This window comes from Triticum aestivum, chromosome 7D (assembly GCF_018294505.1).
Source record: "Triticum aestivum cultivar Chinese Spring chromosome 7D, IWGSC CS RefSeq v2.1, whole genome shotgun sequence".
Classification (NCBI taxonomy): Eukaryota; Viridiplantae; Streptophyta; class Magnoliopsida; order Poales; family Poaceae; genus Triticum; species Triticum aestivum.
The window spans coordinates 501,371,251-501,398,749 of NC_057814.1; the positions used below are offsets into that span (position 1 = coordinate 501,371,251).

At 44.0% G+C, this 27,499-nt stretch overlaps 1 protein-coding gene across 3 annotated transcripts; it reads left to right on the forward strand.

Annotated features, from left to right (window-relative positions):
- The first annotated feature begins 1,306 nt into the window (after positions 1 to 1,306).
- On the forward strand, positions 1,307 to 18,537 carry LOC123167961 (TBC1 domain family member 13). 3 transcript variants are annotated; one of them, XM_044585814.1, is made up of 10 exons: positions 1,308 to 1,792; positions 2,219 to 3,089; positions 3,192 to 3,290; positions 6,163 to 6,267; positions 12,296 to 12,448; positions 16,237 to 16,320; positions 16,412 to 16,540; positions 16,766 to 16,945; positions 17,968 to 18,084; positions 18,155 to 18,537. In XM_044585814.1, exons 2-10 carry the CDS (start codon positions 2,802 to 2,804, stop codon positions 18,317 to 18,319), a joined length of 1,320 nt encoding a protein of 439 aa, XP_044441749.1. In that variant the 5' UTR covers positions 1,308 to 1,792; positions 2,219 to 2,801; the 3' UTR covers positions 18,320 to 18,537. The 3 variants fall into 3 exon arrangements, with proteins under 3 accessions (XP_044441751.1, XP_044441749.1, XP_044441750.1); XM_044585815.1 differs by having other exon boundaries at positions 1,309 to 3,083; XM_044585816.1 differs by having other exon boundaries at positions 1,307 to 3,083; positions 6,156 to 6,267; positions 16,412 to 16,945.
- Positions 18,538 to 27,499: the final 8,962 nt, after the last annotated feature.

Below are 27,499 nucleotides of genomic sequence, written 5' to 3' on the forward strand. Positions count from 1 at the left end.
CGACCAGCGAGCCTACGAAGGAATTACTCACTCCCGGTGGGGAGCATCATGGAATTGGCGATGGAGAAGGGTTGGTGATGATGAAGAACGAAGACCCCCTCTCTAGAGCCCCAAACGGACTCCGGATATGAAGAACAAGAGGTGACGGCGACTCCGTCTCATAGATCACGATAATTCTTTCTCCCTGATTTTTTCTGGAAATATAGGATTTTATAGCGTTGGTTTCAGGGTCTGCGGGGCTACCAGGTGGGGACAACCCACCTGGGCACGCCAGGAGAGGGGGGCGCGCCCTGGTGGGTTGTACCCACCCAGGGGCCCCTCTCCGGTAGGTCTTGGCTCCAGAAATTCTTATTTATTATATAAAAATTCTTCGCAAAGTTTCGTTTCATTCCGAGAACTTTTATTTCTGCACAAAAACAACACCATGGTAGTTCTGCTGAAAACAGCGTCAGTCCGGGGTTAGTTTCATTCAAATCATGCAAATTAGAGTGCAAAACAAGAGAAAAAGCGCGAGAAAAAGTAGATACGTTGAAGACGTATCAGCCGACGAGGTAGAGTTGCTCTAATAGCATCTCTAAGAGGTGCACTACCCCCCGCCGACCCATGTATTCGCGGGCGGGATAGCGTATCCGGTCGTTTTCGGGCCAGAATAGGTCTGCCATATTCGCGCGGCCCGCTCCGCCCCTCCAGCCGCTATACCTACCACCTCGTATCATATTTGCCGCTTTCCTGCTCCCCCAGCCATGTCGGTAGAAGGCCATAGACGTGGTGGCCGCCGCGCAAGCGCGACTGGCACGACGCGGAGGCTGGCAGCTCCAGCGGCCACACCGTGGCACCGTGAGCAGGCTCGCCAGCACGGCGCCTTCTCCTGTAGAGGAAGGAGCCGCGGGTGGCGGCGCTTCGACGAGCTATACGATGCCCGCTGGTCGTCCATGAAGGCTCTTCGTGAGGTGTAGGTCGCCCGATTCGCCGCGAAGGAGGCGCTAGACGTAGGCTAGGAGGGCGCCGCCGCACGCTTCGAGGAGATGGACACGGAGCACGAGCTAACGTACGTCAACTACAAATCCGCGTTCAAGTACCACCTCGCGCGTGAAGCCGTGAGCTGCCGCCGCCCTCCGTCTAGGATTTGTGTGCGTGTCTGTGTGAACTCCGGTGAGGTCCGGACTATCTAAAATGTAGCGGGAACGTTCGCAGCCGGTTGACCGGCTGCGTGTTGCGCCGGTCGCTCACGCACATGGCCTGGGCCCACGGGTACTGCTCTCTCACGAGCTCAACACATATACTAGTCCGCATCTCACACCGCTTTCCCTATCCCTTATCCATCCATCGTTGACCAGGACGGCGCACACACCGCATCTCCCCTGGCTTCTTTTCTCACAAATCACGGCGGCTTCTCTGCGCACAACAGCCCACCATCGCCCGCATCTTGTGCTGCGGGTGCCCCGGCGACAGCTGGCTGGAGACCAGGGAGCTACGAGCATGGGGATACAGCGCTACGACCCACTACAGCCGGCGGTTGGCGGAGCTGCATACAACGATGCCGCCCAACTGGGAGCTGCAACCGGCGGTTTGGCTGGAGCTGCATGCCTGCATCCAGCGGCGCTGCTCGACGACGAGCTGCAACCGTTCAGTTTGGAGGTGCATCCAGGGCGAGGAGGGATGCATCCAATGGCGAACGCCGACGACAAGAAGCAACCGTGAAATAAGAAGCTGGAATCAGCCTCACCCTTTCAACGGCAGACCTGCATCCATGGACGCCGGACTGTGACCGGCATTTTTGGGGAGCTGCAAGGTGGGCTATTTGCTGATATGTTTTTTTCTGGAACTCGAGTTTTTTTTTGCTGGAACTGATGTAAATTTTGCTTCAAACGATCATCGCATTTCTAATTGCTGAGTTTGTTTTTTGCTGGAACCGTAGTTATTTTTTGCTGGAACCGTAGTTAAGTTTTGCTGGAACTAGATAAATTTGTGCTTCAAACGATTACCGAAGTTTCTAGTTGTTCAGTTCGTTTTGCTGGAACCGTAGTAATTTTTTGCTGGAATTGGAATAAATTTTTTGCTTCAAGCAATTTTACTCGTTTTGCAGTTTCTCTGGTCGTTTTGCTGGAACCGCAGTTTTTTTTTCTTCTGCCGGAACCAGTTTTTGGTTTTGCTGCAACTGACCATCAGAGTTTTTTTCGGGTGAGATATGTTTTTTGGCTGGAACATGATGGTGCAGGTCAACGACGGCGGCAAGCCAGAGGCGGCGCTGTCGTGCTATGATCAGCACTGCGAGTTGCTGGAACCGGCGTTGGGCAGTGCTACATCCGGGCAAGGGTGGTGCTGGAACGACGACAAGATGAGGAGGGGAATTCGAGCTGCGAAGTGAGGCGGCGACCGGCGGAGGTTCGGTGAGCGACGACGTGCGGCGGGCAGTGCTATGCGCGTGGGGAGCGTGCATTGGGATTTCCCCTTTTTCTCTCGCAGTCAGTGCACGGAAGAAGGCGACTCAAGGGAAAGCGTCAATTGACGGCTATTAATGGGGAAATCAGACGGCTGCGCGGTGACCGGCCTAATTTGGGCCGGTCGACCGGCGCCTATCATTGCCCAACATGTTTATCTTAAATTTTTACTTTACAAAGTTACTACGTCGGAAAAAAGTGTCCGCAAAATCGATTTTGCGCCGAGATTGCTGTGCTACAAATGCTCTAACATACTCTTCGGCTTGAGAAAACTGCGGCTTGACCTTTCCCAAATTTCCCCACCTACCTCCCGAGCCCAAACCCCTCTATTCGCACCTCCGTCCTCCCCGCGGTTTCTAGATGACTCGAGAAGCGATGCGGAGGAAGGCGAAGGCCGTGCCGGAGTGGCTGAACAGCCCGCTCTGGTCGACCCCGCCGCTCGCCTCGACCCCCGCCGACCCCTACGGCACCGACTTCTCCCCGCCGCCTGCGCCGTCCCCCAAGCCGTCTCCTTCCGTTCCGCCGCCACCGATGCGCGAGCAGGCGGTCGATTCCTATGCTGGCCGCGGGGGAGAGATACGAGAAGAGGACGGCGCCGGCGCTGCTCTCCGGGCGCACTTGCTTGCCGACTTCAAGGCCGCGGTTCGTGTGAGGGTTTCTGTTTCTGTTTTGGGGCCTGCCGTTCCCGTAGGTTTGATCTGTGTTTGGGTTCTAATCGTTTTGCCTTTCTGTGTTTGTCCGTTGATGCAGCTGTCTAAGAAGGTGGTGAACATGGGGGAGCTGCGGAGACTCGCCTGCCTTGGCGTGCCAGATGGCGGCGGCACGGACGTACGACCGCTCGTGTGGAAGGTCCTCACTCATCTCTGATGCTGCTGCCGCTTCATTTTCTCTTCCCAATTTATAGTGTTCAAAATTTTGGTTGTTTGGAGCTGTCATTTCTAGCAAATTTGGAGGTTTATGAGCCAATTTCGAAAGGCATAGAGTAAGAAGTGGAAAACCTTTACAAGGCTACCTATGAATCTTTAGTTATCAGAGATGCTTAGAAACGAAGGATAACAACGGCATTATTGCTAGTGTGTATAATTAGCCAGAAAATAACAGCACATGAAATTTAGGTTTGCCCTGCTTTACAGTTTGTAGTCCTAAGGTAAATGGTTGGGGACTGGTTGCTCCTGTAAACCAACTTTTAGTGTTTTTTGTTAATTTCGCGTAAGAGGTGTGTCCTCATTTAGATTCTGTAAGGCATACTATTGTTCAGCTATGCGGGAAGCTCATTAAGATCCTGAGATTATTACGCAACTTTAATTCTGTAGTTGCAATTCTGCCACGGATGTGCACAGAACCCTTTGCGTTGTGATCTACTTAGTTCCCTACTGCAATTCGGCCATGGATGTGCACAGAACCCTTTGTGTTGTGATCTACTTTCTTCCCTACTTTATGCTGTACAAAGTTCTCACTTATATTCTTTAACAGTGAACACTTGGCTCTCACATGTATTATTTGTCTTATTTATGTCCTCTTATGTTCGTGCAAATTTTTTGTCTCCACTTGAAATTGTTGTGCTAAAGTTCGCTGCTGTTGATTAAGCATGCAAGGAGTCATGACTGACAACACTTACTCATCCTGTATCAATATAAGAACCATGTTAGTGTTAGTGTATAACTAGCAGAAAGTTATAGCTAATCTCCTTTTGGTGGCTTATCACCCTGCAAATAACTGTTAACTGTACTTCGCTTCCTTCTTCTAATAGAAAGAGCAGTGCTCCTGCCAGTCATTGGAAAAAAAATTTAGGCAGGAAACAGCAGATGAAATTTGGGTTTGCCCGTTTTACAGTCTAGTGATAAGGTGAAAGGTTGGTGGCATGGAAAGGGAGGTAGATTGGTTGCTCCTGTAAATCAACTTTTAGTGGTTTCTCATTAATGCTGTGGGAGAGACAGGGGCGGAGCCAGGATTTTGGTATAGGGGGGGCAATCAAGTTCATAACTTTTTTGTAAATCGAAAAAATAACTATTATCATACAGTAATATGCGCCGCACGCTACAAAACATGGATACGGTTGTATGAGTTTAAATTTAACCTCTACAACTGCCAATAAGATGAAGAAAAATTCATTGGAAAAAGAACTTAACCGCTAAATTGCCTTCAACATATATGATCATGCAATACCCAAGTAAGTCGTCTCCCATTTGGTGGTGCTTAAAATATAAATTAACATTTAGAGTGTTTGGGGGAACTTCTTGGCTTATATGGTCCCTCAAATATATAGAAAATTCGAGCTTCATCTTGATTGTCCAGTGACATCCCTAATTTTACATGTTTTTGCTTGTTCAGCAACATTTGCCAGGTCCGGCATATCCTGATCATGAGTGTCAATTGGACCGGGATTTGTAACTTGCACATTAGCCTCATTAACAATTTCAGTAGCTCGAGAAGTTGAAGCAACCGGCTTAAAAATGAATTAATCTTAACGGTGTTTGGCAGCGCTTTTCTCTTCATAGCTGCTGAATTGCAATCTTTCAGTTAGCTATATAGGATAAGTTCGACATAGGAAAATTTCCAATCACAAATAGGAAAACTCATACAAAATAATTTGCGTCACGATCACAATAATTTTTAGGACAAGATAGGAATTATTCATCAAATCATAGCATCACAAATCACACAACCAAAACAATTAAACAACAAAAATGGATGTATAAGTTCAACAGTGATACAAGATGAATTGAGATTAGTAAATGGGTGTGATGTACCGAAGTGTTAAACCTTGGTCCTGGCTAGTTTCTGTTGGTTGGATCCGGAAGGTTTGACAAGTGAAGAAGCCTGCGTCCCGCCGGGAGCAGCGAGGCATTATGGACAGCAGAGGCGGCCGGGCGGGCGAGGGCACAGAACTAATTACAGTACTAGTAGATCTGATCAGTACGGCGTGACGGCAAAATCTGATCAATTAGTACTACTTTCTGCGTTCTAATCCACGTACAGGCTATTCACATGGGAAGTGGGAACGCAACGCCCAAACCAGGAGAGATTGCAATCGCCAACCTGGCCGCTAGTGGGCTTCACTTGGGCCTTTTTCCCTTTGTTTAAAAATTAGCGTTGAGAGAGATAGGGGGGCCGAGTATGTATATACGTGGAGAATATCTGCTTTTGTATCGCTAATTACATGCATCGCTCGATCATTAGGGGGGGCCAGGCCCCTGCTCGCCCCCCCTTGTCTCCGCCATTGGGGAGAAATCAGAGATGTGTCTTCGTTTAGATGCTGAGATGCTGTAAGGCGTACTATTGTGCAACTGTGCTAGACTGCTAGAAGCTTATTACACCCTGAGATTATTACTACATAACTTGTGTTGTACAGTGATCTACATACTTCCTTACTTTATACTGGATAAGGTTCTTGCTAATATTGTTTAACAGTGACACTTTGCTCTCTCATGTTATATTTGTCTTATTTACATCCTCTTACGTACGTTCAAATCATCTGTGCCCACCTGAAATCGCTCTTCTAAAGCTGGTTGCTATGGGTTAAGCATGCATGGCAGTGATAACTGACCCCACTTTCCTATGCTGCATTAAATTTCCCAGTTATTTTGCAAATTGCCATTTTATGGTTCGCATGTAATTATAAAGTGTACAACATAAGACATGCTGATAGGCTTCTAATAATTATGTTATCCAGCTACCTGTTTGCACAAGAAACTTATCTGATTATCTTTATAGTGTGCAGCTTCTCTTGGGGTATTTGCCAACTGAACGCTCTTTATGGCCTTATGAACTAGAAAAGAAGCGAAGCCAGTACAGTGCATATAAAGATGAGTTTCTTCTAAATCCTGTAAGTTATGATTGCCCATCTCAGTTATCAGTTCTGAAGATATATTTACCCTATGGATCTCTGGTACTTGTCAGCATGATTTCGACCAAGGAAGGAAACATCTTTTCTTATGGATGTTAAGACAGACATACATTATTGTGTGGTGCCTACAAGTATACAGCCACAAAATAACCCAAAAGTGGTTAGTGATGACTATTGCATGTTAGATTTACCCGTTTAAAGAAAAACTGAATTTCTAAGTATGATAGATATGCCCACCAACTCATAATTCATTCCAGCCTTAGGGCCTGTTTGGCATCTCTACCTAACTCTTTGACTCCCGCTCCTTGCTCCGGTATTCAGCTCCGCACGCGATCGTTAGCGATTGAAAAACCGTTTGGCTGCGCCGCTCCACTTCTGTTTGCTGGCGCTTTGAAGCAGCACAAGGTTGTGGCGGAGCAACTCCACCTTGCCGTTACAAATTGTAAATCACTAGTGTTGAAGTAACTACTTCAACGCGCTTCACTAAATATCGCTCTAGAGGCGAATATAGGCCGGTATGGTAGCAGGAGTTCAGAAACTCCTAGAACACAAAACTCTAGCTTCTATTATAGGTAGTGGGTAGTCAGCCAGAGTTACACACTAGAGGTGAGGGCCTCTATTTATAGGCTTTGTAAAGCCTTCACATCTCAACATCTACTCATAGCTAGACGTTCCTAAAAACATTAGTTCAGGTCTAGCTTATACTCATAGCTGGGACACCCTAGAAAACATTATTTAAAGGTTAAGAAAACAAACAAATACAGTTACCTATGACTCGAGGACCAACTTCTCTAGAAAGGAGTACAAGTGTGTAAAAGTCAAATGAATTTGACTTCTAATGTTTTTCCTTATTGTTCCTCATCATTCTCCTATGATTGTTTGGAACTCGATCTCGAGTTATCTTCATAGAGTGCTTGTTCTGGGTGGTAGAGAGTCGAGTCTGCAAGATTGAATGTGTTGGATATACCCATCTCGCTCGGAACATCTATTATATAAGCATTATGATCATCTCGCTTGGAAGATATACCCATTTCTTCGTAGCCTAAGCTTCCCTTTAACACCTAAAGGCGGTCTTCCTTTTGAGAGGTAGACCATCATCTTACCGCCAACTTGGAATGATTTCGGCCTCCTTTTGCAAGCAATTGGTTGTTTGTATTTTTTTTATTTTGTGCTTCCAGAACACTGATTTTTTTTGGCCGTTGGTGCTGTTGACGCGGATCGTCGCCAACTTGGCATCCATGACTTGCCTCCAGCAAACCGTGGTTAGCACCTCGTCGATGCTTGGATGTTTCTCAACAGCGACAAGGCAATGCCCATGATGCTCCTCCTCCGCATCCAAAAACTTAAGCTATGCCACTAAAATAACGATAGTAGAACCGAGGACAACATGATAACTAAGTAAAATAACAGATAGGTAAGTCTTAACGAGACGACAAATGCATGAATATAGAACAATTTGATATTTCCCAGACATCAATTTAGTAGATTCTTCGCTTTAACATTGGTTAGTACAATCGGAGATAATATGAGACAAGTCCAATTTTCAACCCTCAACTTAACACCATGTTTGAAACTCAATCCTGAACTCCAAAACCAGTTATCGTACACCCTAAACTTTCAACAGCGTTCAAAACTGTCACCCCTTGGCTCGGCTAAAGCTAGTTTTCACTAATGTGGCATTTGGATGGGCTAGTCAAAGCTGATGTGGCATTGTACCCAGTATACAACAAGAACAACAACAACAACAACAACAACAAAGCCTTTAGTCCCAAACAAGTTGGGGTAGGCTAGAGCTGAAACCCAAAAGATCTCTTAAGAACCAACTCATGGTTTTGGCACATGGATAGCAAGCTTCCACACACCCCTGTCCATGGCTAGTTTGTTGGTGATACTCCAGTCCTTCAGATCTCTCTTTATGGACTCCTCCCATGTCAAGTTCGGTCCACCCCAACCTCTCTTGACATTATCAGCACGCTTTAGCCGTCCGCTATGCACTGGAGCTTCTGGGAGCTTGCGCTGAATATGCCCAAAACATCTCAGATGATGTTGGACAAGCTTCTCTTCAATCGGTGCTATCCCAACTCTATCTCGTATATCATCATTCCGGACCCTGTCCTTGTGTGGCCACACATCCATCTCAACATTTGCATCTCGGCCACACCTAACTGTTGAACATGTCACCTTTTAGTCGGCCAACACTCAGCATCGTACAACATTGCGGGTTGAATCATCGTCGTATAGAACCTGCCTTTTAGCTTTTGTGGCACTCTTGTCACAGAGAACACCAGAAGCTTGGCATCATTTCATCCATCCGACTTTGATTTGATGGTTCACATCTTCATCGATATCCCCATCCTTCTGTAGCATTGACCCCAAATATCGGAAGGTGTTCTTCTGAGGCACTGACTGCCCATCAAGGCTAACCTCCTCATGCCTAGTAGTATTGAAACCACACCTCATGTACTCGGGTTTTAGTTCTACTAAGACTAAAACCTTTTGATTCCAAGGTTTGTCTTCATAGCTAACTTTCTATTAACCCCCCCATCTAACTATCATCGACTAGCACCACATCATTTGCAAAGAACATACACCATGGGATATCTCCTTGTATATCCCTTGTGACCTCATCCATCACCAGAGCAGAAGGTAAGGGCTCAAAGCTGACCTTTGGTGTAGTCCTATTTTAATTGGAAAGTCATCAGTGTCGCCATCACTTGTTCGAACACTTGTCACACATTATCGTACATGTCTTTGATGAGGGTAATGTATTTTGTTGGGACTGTGTGTTTCTCCAAGGCCCACCACCATTCCGCGGTATCTTATGCCTTCTCCAAGTCAATGAACACCATATGCAGGCCCTTCTTTTGCTCCTTGTATCTCTCCATAAGTTTGTATTTCTCCATAAGTTGTACCAAGAAAAGGGCTTCCATGGTCGACCTCCCAGCCATGAAACCAAACCGATTTTTGGTCACGCTTGTCATTCTTCTTAAGCGGTGCTCAATGACTCTCCCATAGCTTCATTGTATGGCTCATCAGATTGGTTCCACGGTAGTCAGTATTAGTACTTTGAACACCCCCCTTGTTCTTGAAGATTGGTACTAATATACTCAGTCTCCATTCTTCTGGCAGCTTGTTCGCCCGAAAAATGAGGTTGAGAATCGCTGTCTCCGAGGCCTCTCCACACCTCAATGGGGATACAACAATGGCCCATCTCCTTGCGTCCTTTCATCCTTTTTAAAGCCTCCTTGACCTCAGACTCCTGGATTCGCCACACAAAACACCTGCTGGTATCATCAAAGGAGTCATCCAGTTCAATGGTAGAGCTCTCATTCTCCCCATTGAATAGTTGGTTGAAGTACTCACGTCATCTATGCTTAATCTCCTTGTCCTTCACCAGGAGCTGGTCCGCTCTGTCCTTGATGCATTTGACTTGGTCGACATCCGTCGTCTTCCTCTCTCGAATCTTAGCCATCTTGTAGATGTCCCTTTCGCCTTCCTTCATGTCTAACCGATGGTAGAGGTTCTCATACGCCCGACTCCTTGCTTCACTCACAGCTCGCTTTGCGGCCTTCTTTGCCACCTTGTACTTCACTATGTTGTATGCACTCGTATCCAGGTAAAAGCGTCTGGAACAATCTTTCTCCTTAATAGCCTTCTAGACATCATCGTTCCACCACCAGGTATCTCTAGCTTCGCGTCTACTTCCCCTGGACACTCCAAACTCCTCTAAGGCCACCTTACGAATGCAAGTCGCTATCTTCATCTACATAGTCTGCATTGCCTTCTTCCTCCCAAGGGCCCTCCTTAATGACCCTCTCCTTGAACGCGTGAGCTACCCCCCTCCCCCCAAGCTTCGACCACTTCGTTCTAGCGACTTTGGCACGTTTATCCCGCTGGACATGAATTCGAAAGCGGAAGTCAGCCACCACAAATTCATGCTGAGGGACAACACTCTCTCTAGGTATCACCTTACAATCTAGGCAAGCACGCCTGTCTTCTCTTCTCGAGAGGATGAAATCAATCTGGCTAGAGTGTTGACCACTACTAAAAGTCATCAGGTGTTATTCTCTCTTTTTAAAGAGGGTGTTAGCTACGATCAGTCGTAGGCTAGAGCAAAGCTTACGACATCTTCTCCTTCTTGCTTCTTGATGCCATAGCAGAAGCGCCGATGCACCCCTTCAAAACCTATGTTAGATCTACCCACGTGGCCATTGAGGTCTCCTCCTATGAAAAGCTTCTCGCCAATAGGTACACTCCTGACCATGTTCTCTAAGCCTTCCCAGGACTCCCTCTTGGTGTTCGCATTGTGGCCTACTTGCGGGGCATACGCGCTGATAACATTGAGAACTAAGTCCCAATTACCAGCTTTACTAGGATTACCAGGATAATCCGGTCTGCACGCCTCTTGAGGTCTACCACTCCATACTTTAGGCTCTTGTTGATCAATATGCCTACATTTCTGTTTGCAGTCGTCCCCGTGTACCATAGCTTGAAGCCGGTATTCTCCACCTCCTTCGCCTTTTGTCCCCTCTATTTGGTTTCTTGGACACAAACAATGTCAACACCTCTCCTCACAGTTGTATCAACCTACTCCATTTCTTGAACACTGCAGCGGCTCCACGCGCGGGCGGGCGGTGTCGCATGACTGGAAGAACAAAGATAAAGGCTGAGGCGGGCAGCCGTCAGGCGGGCGGCATGGCGCGGCTCCACAAGCTCCGATGGCGGGTCGTGGCTAACAAAAGCACTAGCGCGTCCACGACCACGCCGTCGACGTCATTACGGCAGCCGGAGCTCCGGCGAATCTCCGAATCGAATCGGCGGCCGTCGCTATGTCGGTGAGGTAGGCGGCGGGGATAGGCGGGCGGGGTCGCTGCAGGGTCGGAGATGGTCGGGCGGGCGGTGGCAATTTTGGGCAGAAATCGCCGGCGGCGGAGGCGGGCAGCCGTCCGGCGGGTGGGGGGCGGACATGCGGAATGAAAATGAAGGCAGTTGGGCGGTTGGCGTGCGATCGCCAGTTTTACATCTCCTGGAGGTGGAGATGCAAATTTGCATCTCAAGGTGTTGTATTCTACATCTCCTGGAGTAGGTGATGTGATTTTTTTGCATCTACATCATCTGTTGGAGGTGGGTTTTTGGACCTCGGAGATGTACAAGTTAGTTATTTTTGCATCTACATCATCTATTGAAGATGCTCTTAAAGAACTTTCCTTCTCCTTGACTTTTGCTTCTTATCAGAATCACCCCAGTAGTAAAGAACATAAATGTGTCCACAACATTACTAGAAACTATACCCCAATAGTGTGAACTAAATTACAATTAGGCCTTGGGGAATCCTGCACAGCTCCTCGTTACCGTCTTGCTCGCACGGTCCCGCGTGGCGGCATGGTTGTTTGGTCACATGGTCACCACCAGGTACGATGTCACATGGTGCTCATTGTGTTGGGTGAGCCTAGTGTTGCACATTTGTGGCTGCCTGGTCACACTGTTGGTTGTGTTGGTTGAGCCTAGTGTTGCACATTCGTGGCTGCCTGGTCACACTGTTGCGACGCTGGGAGTAGCTTGTGCCCACGTTGCTCGTTCGAGGGAGAAGGTTGTGGTAACCGGTTAGGGAGGAGGGGGGTGGGGTGGGATGGAGGTCAGTGCAGCAAGCTAGGAAGGCAATGTGTGGTAGCGGTGGAGCGGCACAAGGACAGGGTGTCGGTTAGGATCATGGGGTCAGCTCGTGACTGCCCCGCTGTGTTTCTGAGTGTTGGGGTGAGGTCGGGTGATTCGGTATGTTTTGTGGGGTGGCAGATTTTGATAGTTACAGTTAACTCCACGAAAATTCTGCAGATCCTGTAAATTGCTGCTCCCTGTTTATGTACTATGACCCTCCTACAAAGAAGCCAGCTTCGCGCAGAAAGTTCTATTTAGAGTATAATAAAAAAGTGTCAGTGTGAGTGATTTTTACTTTTTAGACACTTTAATGTGTTATATATGGAAGTGCTAATGGTGTCTTTTCGTGCAGTCAGAAAAATTACGTAGAATCGAGGAATCAAAGTTGTCAAGAAAGAAAGAATTAACTGGTGAAAGGAATGGCTTGCTCCCAAGGTCAGAAGTAACTAATGAAGAGCATCCTTTGAGCTTTGGTAAATCTAGCTTGTGGAACCAATACTTCCAGGTACCACATATTATCATTAGCTTATTATATGTGAGAGTCGTGGTCTTACGCTACGTAAGCAAAAGCTAGAGTTAATATGCTTGGTTTGGAAAACCAGTGGCAACCAGCTAGTCTCCTGATACACCTAAAAGTCTGTTTAGGTCACGGATTGTGCTGATGTAGCTGAAATATCAACAGTATGTTACATATGAGATTTGTTTCCTGTTCTCTTCAAGTTTTATCGATGTTTGCATTTGTGAGTTTGTTTATTCTCGTAAGAATCTTTAGCTGATGTGGCAAATTTCAGTAGAAATTATGCTTGTCATGCTCAAGGTCCACTTGATTGGATCTTTAAGGTAGTCTAGGACCAATAAGAACTTTTGGTTATTTCCTGCCATGACTTTGGAATTGAAAATGTTGTTAGCAACTCATATGGTGACTTGGTGAGTGATGCATGCCTTGTTGTCTCTAGACATTCGCCACGATACATGCTAGCGCATCATCATAATTTTCGCGAACTTGATCTTATTGTTCTTTCCATATTGGGTGCAATTTCAGTTAGTTTGGGGGTTGTGTATTAAAGTCCCATGGCGCGTGTGGCCTCTAGAAATGGAGTTGCGTGTTAAGCACAAATGATTTTCTTACGTGCCCTTGCAAAAATTTCTTGCAGGATGATAGAAAGTAGATGTTATGGTGTGATGTCCTCGATCATAATGACCGGATGCCCTCTGTGTAACTCACACTAGCCCAGGGTTATCACTAAACTTGGCATCATATTCATAAACTATAAATACAAATGTGAGTACATGGTCTTTATGGCATGATTTGTACAACATTACCATAATGGCAATATGGTTTAATAGTTGGCAACAGAAGATAACAAATTAAATGTAGCATGATCTCTCTGTGCGGCTCCACTCCACAAGGAACTGGCAGGGCTAGGATCTAGCTCACGAACTCATGCTCTTCTCACTTATTTGAAGACAGATCGTCACCTACATGTAGCCAAATCAACAAGCCAAGTGAGTCCATGGAATATACGCAAGATAATAAAGTAACATAGATAAACATGCATGTGAAATAGCAAGTGAACACTACTATTGGTTATAATATAGTGCCCTGTAGCCTTTATATTTTTTCCGTTGTATAAGTGGCTTTCTGCATATTTCCTGCACCCTACGTGTATATATATTGGCCTATACCCCCATGGGAATACAAATTGCATATTCCTTAACATGGTATTAGAGCCCTACGTTTTTTTGCATCTTCCGCATGTGCAACTAACTTGTGCTCCTGGTCCTCCCGATTGATTTTGGTCTTCTGCCCACCAAGCTGATTCTGCTGTGAGTACGTCTCATGGTTGCCACGCAGATTCCTTGCTGAGCAGGGCCCCTTTACTCACTTCTTTTGTCCTGGTGCTCACGCTCAAAATATTGTTGTTGAGCGCAAGCATCGTCACCTTCTTGAGATGATCCGTGCATTGATGATCCCCGCCTTTCTTCCGCCTCACTTTTGGGCTGATTAGGAGGCAGTCTATGGTGGCTCGGGAAGTAGTGACGACTAAGAGGAGACGGAGAGTCGGCAGGCGCATTGAGCTTGGGGGCGTGCAAGACGTGCGCTCTCGAGGTTAACGAGACCGTGCGGGACGGGTGCACCCAATCCTATGCAAGCGAGGGTGAGGAGAGCGATATGGAGGCTTGAGTACAGGGAGGGCGAGGATGACGATGCTTGGGGAGAACGATATGGAGGCGTCTGAGTACAGGGAGCTCGGCGTCGATGACGAGGAAGTTGTGGATGCGTCGTTGCATATGCACGATCCAATCAGTGGGAGGCAGCAAGCGATCCGATCGGGTAAGGAGAAGGGCTTTATAGAGCCGGCCCGCAACCACGCAGAGGTGGGCGTCCTTGGTCGGGAAGGAGGATCTCTCAATCTGGGAAAGACCGATCCATGTCGATCCGGTGTCCTTGGTTCCAGACTTGGAAGCGGAGGCTATCATGAGGAACAACAACAACGAATGGGAGAAATTGATCTAGAGATTGACACGAGCTTTGATTTGGAAAGAGACAAGGCGGCCAGCGAACGTCAGCTTTGAGCGAAAGATGGAATTGATAGAGATGAGACGAGATCGAAAAAAAATCGGCCAAGAAGGAAGATGAGACCGATCACTGATGGGGAGAATTGATCTAATTAATGCAGTGAGGTAGAGACAGAAAAATAATCAATTGGAGCGTGAGTTGCGACACCAGGAGAAAATGAACCCTAAACTTGGGCTCATGATGCCATGTTAAAGGAGCAACTTATGTGTGTTGCATACCAAAGGGCAAATATATAGTACAAAAGGCTTGTAGTACAAATAAGCAGATCTTAATACAAATATGTTTTGACAAGGGGGAGTGCTTGATGCGAGGCTATTGGATTTGGCCTGATCTTCTAGGAAAGGATAACTTGCTTTGCCTGATGAACCAAATTTTAACAACACACACGAATCGTGACAGCCTTTGACAATGAACTCAGCCAAAAAAACACTTGATGGACATCTTGATTTACACTTGAAGTAACGCCTTTTGATTTTACAAAACCCAAGGAAACGGAACAAGTATGGTGGTGGGGATCTCTCAATCCTATGAATGGCTTAGAAGCTCAAACCCTAAAATAGGAGCAAAGCTCTACTAGTTTCTTCTCCAATCAAGCCTAACCAAGAAAAAGAGGCTGCCTCCTATTTATAGTCTCTTCACAACCGCATGAATTGAGCCAAGCCCATTGCAAAAGCCACTTCAGATTTAGTCCTGAGACGATTATTATTATTATTATTATTATTATCATCATCATCACGCATGACAACGCCTTCCCTCAAGAATGAGCCCTTTGGCCATGACAAGATAGAGCTTCTTTGCATCACCCAGTTTTACCGTCTTCCTCAAGAGAGCTTCTCATCATTCATCTTGGTACTCGTCATCTTCTTGGCCTTGGTTTCATCACATTCCTCGAATATGATAGTACAATGTGTGGATGCATTAGGTCGTAACCAGTTCTCTGGAAGATAGGTGGTGACGCAAGTAGGATCAGATTCACATGTGATTGTATTTGGTCCATCTTGTATTTATTTATTGTATTTAGCCCATCTTGTATTTGTTTAGCCCGAGCCCTTGCAATTGCTGCTCTTGTAATTTGTCCTAGTTGAGTTGATCGTGCAGCATTAAGCACATAATTTGGGATGTCCTCATCCGTGTTTCTCCCCTTGAATTGATTCAAGTGAGAGTGAATGATGGCACATGTCTACTCAGCTCTTATATGGGCTACGACCAGGAGTCTTGACAAATGACCATGGCGGCCCCCCTAGGGGAGATTGGAGTGTAAGGGCAGTAGAGGTATATGTTCGTCTACTAGTCCATGATGGACTAGGGATGGTGGGTGGTTCATGGTCCATGGGGGACAAGCTCTCTCATCCCTGCCCATTGCGGGCTTCTTTCTTAGTGGGCCTCCCTCTTGACTTTGTCTTTTTTATTTTCCTCTCCATTTGACTTGTTTCCATGACTAGTTTTGTGGACTTATGTTGACCCCGCTTCACTCAATCTGCCATGTATATGCCACATAGGACTAAGCGGGCCCCCATGTAGGGAATACTCTTTTCGCCTCGTTGACAGTGGATAGAAAAGTTTGGTTCTTCTGATGTACACATGTTCATATTCCCCTTGAGTTTATTTAGCTGCTTGTACATTTCAAATCCAGTGAACAGGTCATGTTCGACCTAAACACGACTTACAAAATATAATTGAACAGTTCGTCTGAGAATATACATGTTATCCAGGAATCAGAGATCCTGGAGCAGATAGACCGAGATGTGAAGCGAACACATCCAGACAAGTCGTTTTTTTCTGCCAAGTCTAACCAGGTTTTCTTGCCCAGCTCTTAAATGTTCTAACTGTTATCTGCTGTAGAAATATTAGTGTATCACTTAAACTTTCCATTTATATCCCTTTCAGGAATCACTAAGGCGTATTCTCATTATATTTTCAAGATTATACCCTAGTGTAAGATATGTGCAAGGGTTGAATGAAGTTTTGGCACCTCTATTTTACGTATTGAAGAATGACCTTGACACAAGTAACTCGGTAAGGTTCTTCTTCCACACCCAGGCTAAAGCTGTAAAGCAACCATCCTTTGTGTCTTTGGTTTTTAAAGCAGTGGCAATGATGAAGAGTTATGTAGAACATTTTTCTCAATCTGGGTTAAAAAAAATCTGTGTTGGATGGTGCTTCACAATTGTTCTATTTGATCAGTGGTTTCACCTTCTAATACTGTTCATTAACTCGATTATCCCTCTACTGGAATTGCAGACTTCAGCTGAAGCAGACACTTTCTTTTGCTTTGTTGAATTGATTAGTGGCTTTAAAAACAACTATTGTAAACATCTTGACAACAGCCTGGTGGGTATTCGGTCTATACTTTCAAAGTTGTCTCAACTCTTAAAGAAACATGACGAAGAGCTATGGCGTCATATGGAGGTCATTACAAAGGTAGGTCATATTTATTAGATTTATGTTGGCAAGTAATACAACACTGATTTATATACTGTCTGGAAAATCAAGTGTATAATGCTGATGAAGCGCACCTGCAGCTGCACCGGGGAAACATCTGTCATGTTATGCTCTAATTTTTACATCAGTAGTTGAATCTAGATGTTTCACTGCGTACCATTCTTATCCATGTTTTGTGCTCCGCGACTTGTTCTCAGTAATACGCAGGTGAGCTGCGTATCATTGCATTGAGAAGAAATGTACATAGAGTAGACATCTCTGCTACACCTAACTGCTGGACATGTTGCCTTTTAGTTGGCCAACATTCTGTGCCATGCAATATCACAGGTTGAATCGCCGTCCTCTAGAACCTGCCTTTTAGAAGATTAAGGATAGTTTTAATCTCGAGTCTAAAACTTAATAAAAACAAAGAGATGACTGTAGCCGAGATTGTTATGGTATTTAGCAAACAAACAAATACACATATATTCTATGACTTACTCCCATTGAAACAAAAACAGCATCACAAACAAAGCTAATCATAATTATAATCCAGTCAATGGTTAAAACTATGAAAAACATTAATAATAATAACTAATACAAGATGAGCTAATAATTTGAAACTGCGCTGGTGTTTATATATGGACATTTTATGCTGGTTTAGGAGCCTTTTGAGTTCATAGAGGTGTGGTGGTGTGAATAGCACACCAGAAGTTCATGAAGCGTAAGATCTACTGTTGTTGCGGGGTCTAAATGTGCATAAGTATGACTGTTTCAACAAAAATTAAGAAGCTGAGCTAATGCTAGGCTTGAAAACGAGCTAATAATCTTAAGCTGCACAGGCCTCCATATGGACATATTATGGCGGGGACATAGATTTCTATTTTTTTTTGAAATATACAGATCTACTATTCCTTTGTTGTTTAAGTGTTAACTTGAATTGGCTATAATTTTTCTCTAGTATGTCACCATCTTCATTTTTTATATAATTTATTATCAACAATTGAATGTTGAAATTACAGGTGTACCCGCAATACTATGCATTTAGATGGATTACATTACTGTTGACAATGGAGTTCAGCTTCAATGTGTGTATTCACATCTGGGATGCCATGTTAGGCGATCCCGAAGGTCCTCCGGTATGTCCTCGTGATTAAACCTCCAAGCAAGATGCGTGGTCTTTCTAATGCCTCGTATGTTCTTGTACAGGACACCTTGCTGAGGATATGCTGTGCTATGCTCATTCTTGTCCGGAAGCGGCTCCTGGTTGGAGATTTCACCGCCAATATCCAGCTGCTGCAGCACTACCCGCAAACTAACATAGATCACCTCCTCCACATCGCTAACAGATTGAGAGGAACCATGCCCAGCTAGTGATTGGGATGCCATCTTGTCTGTGTGGTGTTCATCCGGGCACAACTACATGTATGTACATTGGACCCTGTCCATGAGGTGTATCATGACATCATGCCAAGTTTCATCTTGTTCTCTTCATTTATGTTCACTTTAAATTCAAAAACTGAAAACTCCAAGTATGTACGTATTTGATTTTTCTCTGTGTGTGTTTACGGAGTTGTGTGGTGGAGGCACTAGATTTTGTTTACTAAATATAATGGCAAGAAAAAAGCACAGGAGTGGTGGGCCCTACAAAATATCCGCCACTAGTAACTATCACCATCACCAGTGTCGCACTTTCCTCCTTGGCTTGGATCTTAGACATGGGGCGGGGCGGGCCTGGCCTAACGGCGCAACGTTTGGCTCAATTCTTTGCACTTTGGCAAGTAGTAAGGGCAACTCGAACGCGCCGAGGCAAACTTTTTGTCTGTTTGGGTAGGTGTTTCGGGCGGCGTCCGCCCTGTCCTTCTTTGGGTGGTCGGCCAGTGCGCTGATGTAGTTTCATCCGTGTGGCTGGTATGTGGCCATATTTTTGCACTTTTTGCATACATGCCGAAAGTTTGTATAATTCAACCAATACAAATATCATAGTTTTACAACCAAATAAAATCTCATAATTTACAAAGCAAATGAAATTTAAATTGTCACAAATACATTTGAAAGAAAAAGCGTGGTACATCTATTGGTTGCCAAGGTGAGCCTACATATGCTCAACCAAATCATCTTGTAGTTGAATATGAGTTGCTCAATCACATATTTTGATGAAATTGGTGAATTGTGCAAACGTGTCGCTCCTCCATGCTTTGACATAATATTTTCACCCCGAAATTGAAACCCCTGATCAAAGAATTCGTTTTCACGTTCAACCTCTACGATCATGTTGTGCATAATCACGCAAGTAGTCATCATCTACAACTTCTTGGTGCTCAAGTTCTACCAGAATATCGAGCGATGCCTCATTGAGATTGAAAAACACCAAAAGGATGCTCCACATCATTTCTAGCACTCTTTTGTGCTTGGATAAATATGCGCCTCTTCTCTTCTATCGGGTCGAGTATTGTTTTCACAAGAGAAGTCCATCGAGGATAGATACCATCAGCTAGGTAGTATCCTTTGTTGTAGTGGTGGCATTGATCTCAACATTGTCCTCTGGGCAGTTGTTTTCTGCAAGCCTTCCGAACACCGAAGAATGCTAAAGCACGTTGATGTCATTGTGATAGCCGGCCATGTCGAAGAAAGGGTGTCAAATCCAGAGATCTTGTGAAATCATATCCTCAAGTATGACAGTGGAAGCTTTCACATGACCCCTATACTGCCCCTGCCAAGTAGATGGACATTTCTTCCACTTTCAGTGCATACAATCTATGCTAGCCCGGAAAGTCCCTATCGGCATTGATCCCCAACAAGCGGGTTGTATCTGCAGCAGTTGGCTCTCTAAAGTACTTCGGGTCAAACACTACTACACAGCCTTGCAGAACCTGTACATGAATTCTAGGCACGTGGACTCACTCATGCGGACATACTCATCAATAAGATCATCGGGTATTTTGTATGCAAGCATCAGAATAGCTGCACTGCATTCCTGATAAGAGGAGAAGCCAACCTTTCCCTGGGCATCCTCCTTGCTTACGAAATAATCATCGTACGCCACCCCCCCCCTCCTGAATACGATTGAACATATGTCTAGTCATCCGGAAGCGGCACCGGAATAGGTTGTGTTTGGAGTTGGGAAGAGGACTTGAAGTAGTTGAAAGGATCGATATGGTGAATAGGCAACTATCAATTTTTAGTTTTTCTTAACAAATTAGGTTTAGCAACAAATATGTTGTCTAGATATGCAACTAGGTGAATGACCTACAAGGTCCATAGTCGATGGTCGCATGCAAAGAAGTGCCTCCTTATTATGTGATTTTTTTCCTCCCCTAACAACTGGGACCCACCAGCTACATCTTCGCACGCAAGGAAGTGCCTCCTTATTACGGACAAAAATCGAATCCTCCCCATGACAGATGGGACCCACCAGCTATATATATCTTCACATGAAAGGAAGTGCCTCCTTATCCCCCCCGACAGTTGGGACCCACCAGGTCGAAGCGTACGTAACGTTATCTGTTTGGTCGCAAACGGGTACGTACATACCGGTCGATCGGTCTCTCTGCCACGATGAACCATGGCCAAGTAAGGAGCGGCAGCAGTTCAGTCAGACCTGTCTAAATCCTGTACACATATGTACAACCACACTACAAAAAATACGACCATGTACGTACATACGAGCAGGGTCTCGAACGTGTACAACAACGGTGTCCTGTTCATCGGCAACCAATCGGCTGGGTTGGAACAAAGGAAACAACGTCGTGTTCATCGGGAGCCACCTGCTTGGACGGAACAACCAAAATGGGGTCCTATTCATCGACCCCCCACCAGCTCGGGGTCTGGTGTATCACAAAACGAACGAAACAGAGTTCTCTTCGACTGCCTACGGTCGAAACGGGGTCATGTCGACTGGCAGGGGTCTGGCGTACCGCAAAATGGAGGAAACAGACTTCTCGGCAACCGCCTATGGTCAAAAGGGGGTCCTGTTCATCGGGAGGGGTGTGGCGTACCACAAAATGGGACCACGGGCCACTGTTCATCCACCATCGACTTCCTACCGCGCACCTCCACTGGCTACTGTTCATCCACCGTCAACTTCCTCTCCAGCCTCAGTGGGGTCCTGTTCATCCACCCCCAACCGACTGGGGTGTGGCGTACCACGATACGGCCTCCTTGGGGTCCTGTTCCAACCGCAACCGATTACTACCACGGGGTCCCGTTCATCCAATCCCAACCGGCTAGGGAGAGGTGTATGAGCGGGTGGCTACAACGGGAACTGTTCATCCATAGCCAACCAACCGGCTCGATCGATGCGTCCCGACTCATGTCTACGTGTATCGCGTGCACGACAGCAACATGCACTGTTCATCGAGAGGTAACCCAATGATACGTCTCCAATGTATCTATAATTTTTTATTGTTCCATGCTGTTATATTATCATTCTTGGATGTTTTAAAATAATTTTATATCATTTTTTGGTACTAACCTATTGACATAGTTCCAAGTGCCAGTTGCTATTTTTTGCTTGTTTTTTACATCGCCGGAAATCAATACCAAACGGAGTCCAAACGCAGCGAAACTTTTTGTGGAATTTTTCTGGACCAGAAGACACCAGATGGGCCAAGAAAGTACCTGAGGGGTGCCTCGAGGGGAGCACAACCCACCAGGGCGTGCCTGGGGCCCAGGCACGCCCAGGTGGGTTGTGCCCACCTCGGTGGCCTCCCGCACCGCCTCTTTGCTCTATAAATACCCCAATATTCTAGAAACCCTAGGGAAACTGACGAAAATTAATTCCAGCCGCCGCAAGTTCCAGAACCACCAGATCTAATCTAGACACCATCACTGAGGGGTTCATCATCCTCATTGGTGCCTCTTCGATTATGTGTGAGTAGTTCATTGTAGACCTACGGGTCCGTTGTTAGTAGCTAGATGACTTCCTCTCTCTCTTTTGATTCTCAATACAATGGTCTCTTGGAGATCTATTTGATGTAACTCTTTTTGCGATGTGTTTGTTGGGATCCGATGAACTTTGAGTTTATGATCAGATCTATGTTTTTATCCATGAAAGTCATTTGAGTCTTCTTTGATCTCTTATATGCATGATTACTTATAGCCTCTTATTTCTTCTTTGAATCTTTGGTTTAGTTAGGCCAACTAGATCGATTTTTCTTGCCATGGAAAGAGGTGCTTTGTGATGGGTTCGATCTTACGGTGCTTGATCCCAGTGACAGAAGGGGAACCGACACGTATGTATCGTTGCTATTAAGGATAACAAGATGGGGTCTATTTCTACATAAATAGATCTTGTCTACATCATGTCCTCGTTCTTATTGCATTACTCCGTTTCTGCATGAACTTAATACACTAGATGCATGCTGGATAGTGGTCGATGTGTGGAGTAATAGTAGTAGATGCAGGCATGAGTCGGTCTACTAATCTTGGACGTGATGCCCATATAATGATCATTGCCTGGATATCGTCATGATTATTTGAAGTTCTATCAATTGCCCAACAGTAATTTGTTTACCCACCGTACGCTATTTTTCTCGAGAGAAGTCACTAGTGAAATCTACGGCCCCCGGGTCTCTTCTTTATTATATTTGCCTTCGCGATATATTTTCATTTGCTTTTATTTTCAGATATATTAATCCAAAAATCCAAAAATACCTTGCTGAAATTTTTATTTATTTATTTATTTTATCTCGCGTTCCCGCGAGATCTATTTATCCAATCTACTACAATTTTATCTATCTTTTTGTCCGTGAGGGATTGACAACCCCTCTCTTACGCCGGGTTGCAAGTATTTGTTCTTTGTGTGCAGGAGTTGTTTTCATGGTGTTGCGTGGTTCTCCTACTGGTTCGATAACCTTGGTCTCATCATTGAGGGAAATACCTACCGTAGCTGTGCTGCCTCATCCCTTCCTTTTTGGGGAAATACCGACGTAGTTCAAGCCGCATCATCCAACACCGGCTGAGTACGCATCGCACGGGGGCTCGATCGGCTCCAGTAAGCATCGAGAAGGATCGATTGGGTTCAGTTAGCAGCGAAGGAATCGCTTGGGTTTAGTTAGCAGCGAAGGGATTGATCGGGTTCAGTACGCAGTGCGCTCGCTCGGGTTCAATACGTAGTGCGAGGGTGAGAGCGATCGCTCGGGTTCAGTAAGTGAACGCCTCGCTCGGGTTTAGTTAGCGAACATCGGCTTGCACAAACGCGCGCGTACGAGCGAAACATGCAAATGACTGCATCGCTCAGGCCCGACCATCTGGGAACTCCTCGAAAATTTTCTCACCTTTACTTCTACCATGATTTTTTTACGTCATGGACGACCCAAAGAATGTCATGCAGGTGCGTCTCTAGCTTACCCAAGACAAAAGAGCCTATTTTCTGTCATAATTTTTTGTCATAGAAGTAGGAGCTCACCATCTATGATGATACGTGCTTTTGTCATAATTATCATCATAGAGGTGTTACATCCATGATAGAAAAAGTTTTTTTTAGGCCATGATGTCATGGATGTGTCTTTTTTTGTAGTGGTTGGAGGATATTGGAGGACAAGGTGCCCAAGGTAGGAGTTTGGAGGAGTTCCAGAACCAGGTGATGTATATGCTCTTCAGCAGCCTATCTGACTCCGATGACAAGGTGAAAGACGGAGCAAACGATGGTCGCGAGGTCACCGGTGTGAACGCCAACAACCACGCCAGTGGTGGCGACGATCACAAGAACCACAAACCGTTGCAACCGCCTTCCTACCCGTGCCACAACAGAGCAGGCATACAAGTCTAATAACCGCCGCCTCCATGACAACCGATGGGCAATTTCATCCCTATGAGATCTGATTGTTTTTTGTTTTTTGTTAATGATTAGACTTTATGATTTATAGGGACAACTATGTGATCTGACTCCTATCACGTGTTGAACATTTTTCAAGTGCATGTTAAACATTTTATAAATAAACGGCGAACATATTTTAAACACAAACTGATTTTTTTTCCAAAATATCATGAACATATTTTTAAGCATGTGAAACACTATTGAAGTGCCATGAACATTTTTCTTTGAATGGTATGAAAAAACTTTCAAAAATTCCGCAAACTTTTTTTTACATTTCATGAACATTTTTTAATATGTCACAAACATATTTTTAAATGGGTGAAGTTTTTTTAAATGTTACGAATATTTATTTGAATGGTTTTTTTTTACAAACTATGGGAAAAAAATATTTTTTTTCATGTTTTTTTTCTAAAAATGACATGAGCATATTTCTAAACGTATGAACATTGTTTGAATGTCACGGACATTTCTTTTTGAAATTTACTATCATATTCTAAAACCGCATGAAAAAACTTAACATTCCACAAATATTTTTTAATGTGTGGTACAACAAAAATATGATTTATATGCTATGAAAAATATACTGTTAGATTCATATCCAAATGAGGATTACCAGCATATGTTTTTGTGATATATAATTTATGTTTTATTAGTTAAGTATATAAGTTTGGCCCAAAATACGAGGAGTGGGGAAATAAACCAGGGAAAGAAGTAGCTAAGGAGATTAGGACATGCTAATTGAGAATAACACGTCAGTTTTTTCAGTCAACTATCAGTAGTTTTGTTGAATTGGGAAGTTCATGGAAATGGAAGGAGTCTGAAACATTGTTTATGGAGGGTCCTACCTTAGACGCTTAGGCATCGCTTAGGTTATAAGGCGCCTTGGCAACTCCTGACAAATATGGCCGCTGTAGGTGCTTAGGCGTCAGCGCGGATGGTGCCCGCCTTAGGTCCCCTTACCGCTTATAAACAATGGTTCCAAAACGAAACATATAGCATGAAATCCTCCATCTTTTTTTGCAAACACGCTGCAAGCAAAGAGATAACCTTTGAACCCACCAGAGTATAAAATAAAACATTCTTATCTAGAAAATAAATCTAGATCAAGCTTTTTGGAGCTCTTGTGAGCGAGGGTTTTGTCTCAAACCGTCCACCATAGATCTACAACCATGCAGGTTTCTTTTCTCGTCCTCCTTGCTATTAGAGTCATCATGTCTCGTCAGGTTACACCTCAATCACCCAAACCATCGCCACCACTTTCTGGTGGTAGTGGGAAGAAGAGAAAAAACCCGGAGGAGGAAGCAGGTGGGCATGGTTGTCACGGATAAAGTGGGGCTGTTGAGGAGGTAAAGGGTCTGGAATAGAACACCTTGCTCCCCTAGATGAGTGGTCCAATGAAGCAAAGGATCACCGAGCAGCATTATCAGTTGTTTGAGGTGTTTGCTCGTATCGAGTTTTCTTTCACTAGGTTGATGCAATTGTTTCTAGGTTCTCTTATGCATCTTCAATTGATTTGAATGTGGAGGTTGGTGTGATTTGAGTAAATGGTAAAAATATTTAAATTTACATTTCCTCAAATTTCATGTGACACCTTATGTGTCTTTGAAAAAACTCAAAATTTGGAACTTATCCAGATGGGGTGCCTCCCCTCCACGTTGACATGAAATTTTTATGTTTTGTGTTTTTGGTTAGGTTGTTGTCGTCTTTGCATAACACCTACTGCAACATAGATGGATGGAACAACCTAGTTAACTAGATGATGCCCTGCGCATTGCTGCAGTAAGTTTGTGAAAATATGTGTAAATAGTTGCTAAAAAATAACTAAATCTAATGAAAATAAAATATAAGCTTGAAAATAAATAAAATAAAGTCTCTAAAAATAGAATATAAACTTTTGAATTACTGTTAAAAATATCATTTCAAACAAAAATGTGAAGGATGACTAACATGCATGTATGATGTGGCAGCGTTACATGCATAGACTAATGCAAAAATAATTGTAATTTATAAGTTCGCTTATGTGGCAAGTTTTGCATGGCTTAGTGGGAGAGAAGACTTAAATGCATGGCCTTAGTGGGACGTTCACTTATTTGGCAGATTTTGCATGGCTTAGTGGAAGAGAAGACTTAAGTGCATGGCCTTAGTGGGGACGTTGAGGTGGACACTTTGCATGTTGAGAAAATTGAGATCAACTTTTTAAGAATGTAAGATTTGATGAGCACAAATCAAAGGCACAAACATGATATCAAGGGCAAAACAGTAAAAATAAATGTGGGTTTGGCATGTTAACAATTTGAGCGACCACTTCCATTCGGGAACAACTAGCAAATTGGTAGTTGCAAATCCGTCTTTAGTGCACGGGCATCATCTTTATATCACACATAAAATACTACAAATGTAAATAATTTTTTATTTGTATATGTCTAGTGTGCCTAGTCCATATTATCCATCTGTATTGATATTATACGGTATACAATCTTAATTTAGTCTGGGGAAGAGTAGTATTCATGTTTTTTTAAGAATACAGAACTGTGAAAGGGCCTAAATATTTTAGAGTATTTCCATACGACAATCTAATTGAATCTCATTAATTGATTGCGCATAACTGAAATACTTTCGGTTGGAAAAGTAGAAGGAGCCCTAGCCTCGGCCCCAACCAATACCCACATCCATCCGTGACACCTAGATTAGTTAGATGTACATAACAAACAAAATAATAGCTACTTCCACAAGTTGGTTACATTCATAAATTCCCATGGGAATTTTCTATTATGAAATTTTATCACATGTTTTTTCCTTTATCTCCAATAAGTTGTAGTTAAATTTAATTAGGCTTTGAATATCGTTATCATAAGCCTACAATAAAACTTCTTGCTTCACACCAAATTTTCTAAGAGTTCAACATATTCATAATATGGGATGGTTATGTAAAATATCTGTAACATCTTGCAACAAGAAAATATTAATAGTAATAAGCCATAAAAGGTGCAAACATGCCATCAAAGAGTACATCAAGTCTTCGAAAATTATACTCACCTCAATGTCTCCACAACATGCCCTAAAATTATTTGAGTTTCTTTGAACCGTTAATTTCACAAGAAAATAGCTTCTCTATAGCCCTTTTTAGTATCTTAGATAGTTTCAGTACGAGTCCATCCAACAGACATTTGTTTTGAGCAAAGACCAACTAATGAAATTTTGGGTATATATCCATTTCCTTCATTTTAGTACCAAGAATTGACATTTTTTACCTTTCTTTTTCATATAATTGTTCAAAATGGAAGTCTATATCTTTTGAATTGATAGTTTGGAGTACCCATCTAGACCTTCCCAACATAAATATCAAGTAAGACATCATAATAACCTACCATAGCGGAACAAAAGTCTAGAACTTATGTTGAGACCAATACAACTCTCCCCTACAGCGCTTACGCGAACGGCGGACGCAACAAATGTTGTGTGTGAACCATTTTTAGAAGTTTCCATATATGCACAGTGGGTATTAGTTTTGGGGAAGTTTCATTGAGTTTTTTCCCTTTATTTTTTTCAACTAGTTTATCGGTTTTCATTTTTAGATTTTCCTTTTAATTTTTTGTTCATTTTCTAACCTTTTCTTCTTATTTTTCCTTTGTGTAATACACAGTGACATTTTTACAAATACATCTTGTTTTTTGAATACTTGTAAAATATTTTTTAGATCCACAACATTTTTTTTCATGTTCATATTGAACACT

Coding starts and splice junctions, on each gene's coding strand:
- LOC123167961 (XM_044585814.1), top strand. CDS start 2,802: ATGACTCGAGAAGCGATGCGGAGGAAGGCGAAGGCCGTGCCGGAGTGG. Junction 3,090..3,191: donor ACTTCAAGGCCGCGGTTCGT/GTGAGGGTTTCT, acceptor CCGTTGATGCAG/CTGTCTAAGAAGGTGGTGAA. Junction 6,268..12,295: donor ATGAGTTTCTTCTAAATCCT/GTAAGTTATGAT, acceptor CTTTTCGTGCAG/TCAGAAAAATTACGTAGAAT.